The 9,395-nt window shown below is 38.5% G+C and overlaps 1 protein-coding gene and 1 long non-coding RNA gene across 3 annotated transcripts in view; one reads left to right on the top strand and one right to left on the bottom strand.

Moving 5' to 3' along the window:
- Positions 1 to 3,514, bottom strand: part of LOC123987189 — an 11,958-nt gene extending 8,444 nt beyond the window's left edge. Inside the window, exon 1 of the long non-coding RNA XR_006829061.1 lies at positions 3,206 to 3,514. This is a non-coding gene — a long non-coding RNA (uncharacterized LOC123987189). The remainder of the gene's footprint in view (positions 1 to 3,205) is intronic.
- Positions 1 to 7,139, top strand: part of map1lc3a (microtubule-associated protein 1 light chain 3 alpha) — a 15,252-nt gene extending 8,113 nt beyond the window's left edge. Inside the window, exons 1-2 of one of the 2 annotated variants that reach the window (XM_046075852.1) lie at positions 1,920 to 2,089; positions 4,505 to 7,139. In XM_046075852.1, coding sequence (XP_045931808.1) covers positions 1,935 to 2,089; positions 4,505 to 4,667 — 318 coding nt within the window. In that variant the 5' untranslated portion in view covers positions 1,920 to 1,934 and the 3' untranslated portion in view covers positions 4,668 to 7,139. Of the gene's footprint in view, positions 1 to 1,919; positions 2,090 to 4,504 lie in introns of those variants that run through there. The other variant, XM_046075853.1, reaches the window with a different exon arrangement.
- The last annotated feature ends 2,256 nt before the right edge of the window (positions 7,140 to 9,395 follow it).

Below are 9,395 nucleotides of genomic sequence, written 5' to 3'. Positions count from 1 at the left end.
GTCTGTAGCAGCAGTATAGTCTGTAGCAGCAGTATAGTCTGTAGCAGTAGTAGTATAGTCTGTAGCACTAGCTTAGTAGTGGCATAGTCTGTAGCAGTATAGTCTGTAGCAGTAGTAGTATAGTCTGTAGCAGCAGCTGTAGCAGTAGAATCTGTAGTATAATCTATAGCAGCAGTATAGTCTGTAGCAGCAGTATAGTCTGTAGCAGCAGTATAGTCTGTAGCAGCAGTATAGTCTGTAGCACTAGCTTAGTAGCGGCATTGTCTGTAGCAGTATAGTCTGTAGCAGTAGTAGTATAGTCTGTAGCACTAGCTTAGTAGTGGCATAGTCTGTAGCAGTATAGTCTGTAGCAGTAGTAGTATAGTCTGTAGCAGCAGCTGTAGCAGTAGAATCTGTAGTATAATCTATAGCAGCAGTATAGTCTGTAGCAGCAGTATAGTCTGTAGCAGCAGTATAGTCTGTAGCACTAGCTTAGTAGCGGCATAGTCTGTAGCAGTATAGTCTGTAGCAGTAGTAGTATAGTCTGTAGCAGCAGTATAGTCTGTAGCAGTAGTAGTATAGTCTGTAGCAGCAGTAGTATAGTCTGTAGCAGCAGCTGTAGCAGTAGAATCTGTAGTATAATCTATAGTAGCAGTATAGTCTGTAGCAGCAGTATAGTCTGTAGCACTAGCTTAGTAGCGGCATAGTCTGTAGCAGTATAGTCTGTAGCACTAGCTTAGTAGCGGCATAGTCTGTAGCAGTATAGTCTGTAGCAGCAGTATAGTCTGTAGCAGCAGTATAGTCTGTAGCAGCAGTATAGTCTGTAGCAGTAGTAGTATAGTCTGTAGCAGCAGCTGTAGCAGTAGAATCTGTAGTATAATCTGTAGCAGCAGTATAGTCTGTAGCAGCAGTATAGTCTGTAGCAGCAGTATAGTCTGTAGCAGCAGTATAGTCTGTAGCGGCATAGTCTGTAGCAGCAGCTTAGTAGCGGCATAGTCTGTAGCAGTATAGTCTGTAGCAGTATAGTCTGTAGCAGTATAGTCTGTAGCACTAGCTTAGTAGCGGCATAGTCTGTAGCAGTATAGTCTGTAGCACTAGCTTAGTAGCGGCATAGTCTGTAGCAGTAGTAGTATAGTCTGTAGCAGCAGTATAGTCTGTAGCAGTAGTAGTATAGTCTGTAGCACTAGCTTAGTAGTGGCATAGTCTGTAGCAGTATAGTCTGTAGCAGTAGTAGTATAGTCTGTAGCAGCAGCTGTAGCAGTAGAATCTGTAGTATAATCTATAGCAGCAGTATAGTCTGTAGCAGCAGCTGTAGCAGTAGAATCTGTAGTATAATCTATAGTAGCATTTTAGCTTCCACCCCGAGTGTCAGGAAAGTGACCGCCGTGTGAACATTGTTAATAAAAGTAGAGAGCTACACAAAGAGCCATTTGACAAAACTGATTTGGTCTCCAATGTGCCGAGTTTGATGATGCAGTATTAGCCCAGTATTGACCTTGTTAACAACATTCATAAGTTAGTTAAAAACACTTACTGGTAGTATTTGTTTAACTTTTTAATGTGATGGTCTGATTGTACTCATTAGATTTAATATGTAATGAAGTCTGGTTCTCTGTTTCTGTCCAAAGGTAACAAAATCCACCTCCCAGCACTGATTAATGTGTCCCATTTGTTTAGTCAATGTCAACAGTGGTGGAGAATTATTATGTTAAGTTACAGTACTTCATTTCAGTATTTTCATTGTTACTGCTTTATACTTCTACTCCACTACAGTTATTTGATAACTTTAGTTACTGTGCACATTTAGATTGGTGATTATATTTTGTATTATCAAAGACTTTACGATAAAACGTTATTGATCTCGGGGAAGTGGGGGGGACTCAGCTTCACATTTACCGTAGAGACACTAGAGAGGTATTGATCGAAGTCTATATGAAATGATTACAGCTGATACTATGTGGGCGACAGACTTACAGTACCTTTGTGTTCTGCGGCTGCTGCAGGTGATCATTGAGCGATACAAGGGAGAGAAGCAGCTGCCCGTTTTGGACAAGACCAAGTTCCTGGTACCTGATCACGTCAACATGAGTGAGCTGGTCAAGATCATCAGGTACACACACGTTATTATATGTTGCTGAACTGAATCCCAGTGTAGGTTAAGAATTCACTGAGATGGCGTGTGTGTATATTTGGAGCTGTCTGTTAGCAAATGTGTTCTACATAAGAGTAACTTTAAGTGGGTGCTTCTGTGTATTTGACAACTTGCTGAGGCTGCAGTTGAAAAGTTTGTTTACGGTCCTCAGCAAAAGAAGCCTTAACTTTCAGCTGTGGAATTATGGGGTAGTAAATAAATAAGATTTTGATCAAACATCAAAATATATGTGGGGGTTGATAGGCAGAAATATAAAGCGTTATTTTGGTGGTGTAGTCAGTCTGCAGTAGATTTATCATCTATTTGGATCTCTTAGTTTAGTTATTATCAGAGATCTTTATGACTGTTATTACAATTATTAATATAAATAATAATAAGGGGGCACCACTCTGATCAGGGACCATTAACCAAACTGAAAAATGTTGCTAAAAAGGCTTTATCTGCTTAGAAAAGCCAATATTTAAATATGATTTTACATGCATGAGGTGGACAGTGAAGGGTGAATCCGAGCACTGACAATCACAACCAGCTGTTAACCACAGGCAGCTGCTATTTAAAAATGGTACAATAGTGTTTATTTAACTTTAGCACTGATCAATAATCAGTAGCTTAAGCCAATAAACCACTATTATCTACTTTAAATGTAGCCGGCTGCTCCCGAGTACGTACTGCACGGCCCTGACTCGAAGCTGTGACCTCGGGTACGGGTGGCAGACACTGCCGAGGAGGCTAAAACCCACGGGCACTAGCGTCGGTCTCCCGTGCGTCGCTTAAGGTGTCGGGAGGGAGGTTTACTCACTGCGCAGCCTCGCTGGCTTCCATCACATAACCACAATAAGCATATCACGCATAATTGGCGGGCAAGTTATTAGCTTCACACGCAGAGGCAGAACCAAACAAGAGTAAAGGCCCGGCAGCGAGGAACCAACACAATGAAAACGAGCACAGAAGCACACAGGGGTAAATGGGATGCTGTGGTCCATTTTTCCCCCCAACAATAAAGCAAAAATCTGAAGTTCAGGTAACAGGAACACACAGTTATAAAGCATCTCTGTCCAGACACAAGCCTCTTACTTGAGATTGCTCTTGGTGGCGATTTAATGAGTTTTGGTTTGTCTGGCGCCGTTCTCTCAGGCCCGGATACTGACGGTGGCGGGGGTACCGCTCTGTCGGCGGGTTCAACAGCAAAATTGTTTCTTCATTACATGAAGGCCTCCTTGTTAAAGCTTTGTTTCTACATGTAGGCCTCTTCTTTGTTTCCCACATGTCCAAACACATCTCAGGGCCTTCTCTGCTCACATGCAAACTTGCCAACAGGTGTGCGCACATTAAATTACCTGCCTGCTGCACTTTCATTGGTCAGAACCTGTCTATTCTGTCTCACCCATTGGCCTTTGCTTTGGTGTTTTGGTTCGCAGAAATGTCACCCACTGTTACCTCCCCAATCAACAAAGTACCAAGGTGCTTTTCATTTGGCTAACGTGGCTTCCTCGCTCACTGGTCTTCCTCGCGGAGATACAAGAGGGAGACGCATGGAAGAGAGGATTAGGAGTTGAATTACCAAAACATGACATTTTTACAGAGACATTTCATCATGACGCACAGAATCCCAACAGTCAAATATGTAAAAATAAATATTTGTAACAATTTATAAGAAAATAAAACCTGGCTAGAGATCACAGAATGTGACTTATAGAGAATTTAATTAAGTTTATTACTGAGAGGAGAGGGGAAGTTGTAAACTGTTATAAATAAAGCTAAATCAAATCTACAGCCTAATAAGTTTGTGAAAGACCACAGGTTCATTAAGTCTGATGTCATTTTCAGGCTCAGGCTGAAGATAAAAGACTATAATGATAATAACCGGGACTGTAATAAATTGGGGAGATTCTGATTATGATCTGCTAAAAACATCCACATAGGACGCACCTCGGAAAATCCCCATTTATGCTGGACCTCCCATCAGTTTCCAGGCCACAGGATGGAGAAGCAATGAAGGGAAGAATAATAAGCTGAATGGAACACACCCCTTCTGACCACTTAAACATCAGAAAACTTGACACAAACGTCCCCATTTACTGGTTCAGTCAGTCTGTGATCCTTCACATCATATTAAGCAACAGGACTGAGAGAGACGAAAAACCTTTGCTGCATTTGTGTGGGTTTATGTTTACAGAAAAACTTTGTCTAGTGCAGCTTTGAGTGAACGTGATGATGACTCTATCATCAAAAAAAGCACAATCAAAACTATAATCCAAGAAGACTGGCATAAAAAGTGACTGTAGATGTCAAGAAGGAAGGGCGGTGGGTAGATGTCAAATATAATTAATAAAAATATACTTCTTTTTCCCTTCCTCTCTTATGTCCATCCAGGCGTCGGCTCCAGCTGAACCCCACGCAGGCCTTCTTCCTGCTGGTGAACCAGCACAGCATGGTGTCAGTGTCCACACCCATCTCCGAGATCTACGAGCAGGAGAGGGACGAGGACGGCTTCCTCTACATGGTCTACGCCTCGCAAGAGACCTTCGGCTGCTAGGGAGGGGCAAGGGAGGGGAGGGAGAGCGAGACGTCTTCAGGTGCTGGGAGGGCGGGGAGAGGGGGACTCTTGATGAGTTAAGAGAGGTAAATGTTGTCAGAGCTGATCAGAAACCACCAAACTCCATGTTCCTCTCCACTTTTGTTGCATTGCAGGCCCAAGTAGCAGCGACCCGTCAGTCAGTGTACATGTGACAGACGCCTCTTGTCCCTCTCTCTCTGTCGTAGTCGAGCATCCTCTTCATATTGGTCAGTAAGTACAACACTAGCTACAAAAGCCAGAGGACATCCTGTGTGTCTTTACTGCCCTCAGAGTTAAAATTCAGAATCACACCTGTGGTAGCTCTGAGTGTTTCTAGTTTTATTTCCTCTCTCGTTCACACAGACCGAATTATCTTATTTTGAAAAGGTGGGGCTAACCAAACACTGACCTTGGAGTTTGGTAAAGTAAAATTTATTTTTCCTCCTTTAAAACTATACATATATATATATATACATATATATATGTATTAAGACAAGCTAAACTTGAAACATTGCAAGCCAGTCAGGGTTCAGGATGTAATTTGGAGCTCGGCTGATGACGTCACTGATAACTGCTTAGAGTTTAGACCCTCTGATATGTACGAAGGTGAAAACGCAGCACAGTTAGGTTCATAACTATCCGGTAATTTGCTGTGTCAGTCTATATTCATGTCATTGCAACAGCAGTAGTACAAGCTAGAAGATAGATTCGTAGTGATTGTTGTTTTAACTTTTGTAACTCAATTTTTGTTTTTTAATTATTGTCTTTTTTGTTTTGAGGTATTAGCCATTGTTTAGTTTGTGTTATAAAGCTAGTTCTGAGTTTGTTTTAATCATACATTTACCGTCAGCCTGAAGCTCAACTTGCCAACTCACCTCTGGCCGCAGAGTAGCTGATAATCAGGCTAAAAATTACTGTACATTTGATAGGATTTACAGTCGTTCTACACGTGCAATATTTATCCCCTCACACCGTTGCAGGTACCCACACCTTGAATCACACAGCAGCACACTACTCCACTCCCTCCCCTGTAAAGCTTATTTTAACGTACTAACCGCTCAGTCGCAGAAGGGAAGTTAGCATTAGCGCCACTAGCCACACGCTGCTACATCTTGTCAGGAAGGTCAACGGCATGTTAACACACACACACACACACACACACACACATTGATGTTAAAGTCCTGTTCCTCCGTAAGCACAATCTGTAGAGTCACTACTCACCTGTCTTCCTGCACAAAGGCCCCGCCACATTTAGCCACACATACGTTTAATGTCATGAACAACCGATCAGGTGAAGCAGATTTAAAGGCTTATCCAGCAGATTTTAGGCAGTGGAGGTTTAAATGCTTGCTTGCTGTTTGGGTTTGGTTTTAAAAAAAGGTTTAGAGGAATTTTATTTCGAGTAAAATTTAAACACAAATGTATAATATGAGATCATCAGGAAGTAAACCGTTATCTAAACTGACACGGTTAGGATTAGCAGCACAGGAGGGGACGGTGTTTCCACAGAGGCAAACAAAGGGTCATGTTTTGATTTATTGTTTTTTTACTCCCTTTGGCAGGCTTGGACAACACAGTGAAATGCCAATAAAATTATCCCATTTTGTATACTGAGCAAAGCTGACGCAGCCTGTGCATGGCAGGAGTGGAAGCCAGGAAGTAATAAGACCCCAGTAAAGCTTTTCAGCTAACTCGCGGTGAAATAAGACCCTGGCTTGATATCATTCGTCCACTGCAAGGGACAACGTCTCCTCCTGGATTCATGTTAGGACAGCTTGTACGAACGTGTGTCACAGTAGCATAGAGTTGAGCATTAGACACATCCATCCATCCATCGTCTGCTGCTTATCCTGCGTACAGGGTCGCGGGGGGGTGGGGGCTGGAGCCAATCCCAGCTTGCATTAGACATAATAAAATGTATTTAACGTCTGAAATGAATGAGCTTCTTTTGCACATGAATTAATACAAATATAAAAAAAGAGTTGGCATAGAATTTTTTAGGAATTTATTGTATCTATATAACGATTATCTCCTTTTTGTATCTGCTCCTCTTCTCTATCTGTATGTTCGTCTGTCTGCCTTTGTTTAATGAGACTTGATAGACAAAAAAAAGGTTGCGATGCACTACAGAACTTGCATGTTTTGACTTTTTTTTTATAAATGTATATTCATTTTACGCAATATATATAACTGTATTGTTTAATTTTGAGGAGGAGGGAAAAAAGTCTTTTTAGATGTTTCCCAAACCAAAAACTGAAAATATGTGTATGTTTGAAACAAACAAAAAAAATGTGTGCGTATAAACGATCATATAATCGAACTGTATTACCAAGTGTGTTTTTCTTTAGGCTTTCTGACATCGTCACTGTTTGGAGGGGTGTACATAGATGCATTGCTACAACCTTATTCAAAGCATTTGCCAATGAATAAAAAAAAAAGTTGCCTTTAAAATGTTTTTCCTGTCTATTCTCTGTTTTGCACGGATGAGACTTTGGTGGCTGCTTTTCACAGACACGTTTTGTGTTTATGTATATTTCCTGCTTTGTTTAATTTAGTCTGTTATTTGACAGTAGATAATAATAATCTTTATTTGTATAGCACCTTTCATACATAAAATGCAGCTCAAAGTGCTTTATATCATGAGCTCTTAAGTAAAAAGAATTACATCAATAAATAAATAAAACATACAATACAACAAAATGTACATGATCCACAAGCACAAAACCCCAGGTATTAAAACGGGGAAAGATGACACTAAAGACCAGCAGGCATTAGGAAGAAGTACAGGATATATGATGTGGCTCCTAGAAATAAAGTGTAAAGAAGTACCAAGAGCCTTTAAGTATCAATACATTCATGTACAAAATACTACAAAAATGTAGTTTACTAATAAGTAAAAGTCCTGCAACCAAACTCCAATTTGAGTAAAGTTACAAAAAATTATAATATACCAAAGTCCTCTGAATATACTTAAAAGTATCAAAGTAAAAGTACTGTTTGTGGAGTAAAATGTCTCCTGTGACTAACTGACATCATTAGATTAATACTGAGTCATCAATATTTAAGCAGCATTTTACTGTTATAGCTGCTTGAGGTGGAGCTAGTACTACTCTATATACAGTTAGTTCAAACTACTTCATATGCTGTTAGTTATAGCTACTTTATATACAGTTAACAAGTTTTAACTGCTTTATATACAGTTAGCTAGTTTTAACTACTTTATAGACAGTTAGAAAGTTTTAACTGCTTTATTTACAGTTAGCTAGTTTTAACTACTTTATATACAGTTAACAAGTTTTAACTGCTTTATTTACAGTTAGCTAGTTTTAACTGCTTTATTTACAGTTAGAAAGTTTTAACTACTTTATTTACAGTTAGAAAGTTTTAACTACTTTATATACAGTTAACAAGTTTTAACTACTTTATATACAGTTAGCTAGTTTTAACTACTTTATATACAGTTAGCTAGTTTTAACTACTTTATATACAGTTAGCTAGTTTTAACTGCTTTATTTACAGTTAGAAAGTTTTAACTGCTTTATATACAGTTAGAAAGTTTTAACTACTTTATATACAGTTAGCTAGTTTTAACTGCTTTATTTACAGTTAGCTAGTTTTAACTGCTTTATTTACAGTTAGAAAGTTTTAACTACTTTATTTACAGTTAGAAAGTTTTAACTGCTTTATTTACAGTTAGAAAGTTTTAACTACTTTATATACAGTTAGCTAGTTTTAACTGCTTTATTTACAGTTAGCTAGTTTTAACTGCTTTATTTACAGTTAGAAAGTTTTAACTACTTTATTTACAGTTAACAAGTTTTAACTACTTTATATACAGTTAACAAGTTTTAACTACTTTATATACAGTTAGCTAGTTTTAACTACTTTATATACAGTTAGCAAGTTTTAACTGCTTTATATACAGTTAGCTAGTTTTAACTACTTTATATACAGTTAGCTAGTTTTAACTGCTTTATTTACAGTTAGAAAGTTTTAACTGCTTTATATACAGTTAGCTAGTTTTAACTGCTTTATTTACAGTTAGCTAGTTTTAACTGCTTTATTTACAGTTAGCAAGTTTTAACTACTTTATTTACAGTTAGAAAGTTTTAACTACTTTATATACAGTTAGCAAGTTTTAACTACTTTATATACAGTTAACAAGTTTTAACTACTTTATATACAGTTAGCAAGTTTTAACTACTTTATATACAGTTAACAAGTTTTAACTGCTTTATATACAGTTAGCTAGTTTTAACCGCTTTATATACAGAGTTAGCAAGTTTTAAATACTTTAGTTAGCAAGTATTAACTGCTTTATATACAAATAGCAAGTTTTAACTGCTTTATACAGTCCCCTCCAAAAGTATTGGAACAGTAAGGCATGTGTTAAACAACTCAGGACATACCACCCTTTGTTTGAACCCAGCCATTTTTCAAGTGAGCAAATCTATTGTCACATGTGACAGATGTTTGTTTCTTGTTGCCCAGGTGTTGCCTTTTAGGTTGACTGTCCAAACATGAAATAGCTCTGCATGACTAGTCTAAGTTTTCATCCTTGGTTCAAACCTATAAAGACTGCATTTCCTGTTAAAGAGGATAAACCAGTGTGTACGTCTTTAGCTGTTATTTGTATTTTACATGTATTTATTGTTTCTAAGGGCAGCTACTACTATGCACTACGCACTTTTGAGTCCATGACAAATT

Source organism: Micropterus dolomieu, linkage group LG18, assembly GCF_021292245.1.
Source record: "Micropterus dolomieu isolate WLL.071019.BEF.003 ecotype Adirondacks linkage group LG18, ASM2129224v1, whole genome shotgun sequence".
Taxonomy (NCBI): Eukaryota; Metazoa; Chordata; class Actinopteri; order Centrarchiformes; family Centrarchidae; genus Micropterus; species Micropterus dolomieu.
Note: the sequence above shows the minus strand (reverse complement) of the source record. Positions and strands in the feature narration are given on the sequence as shown.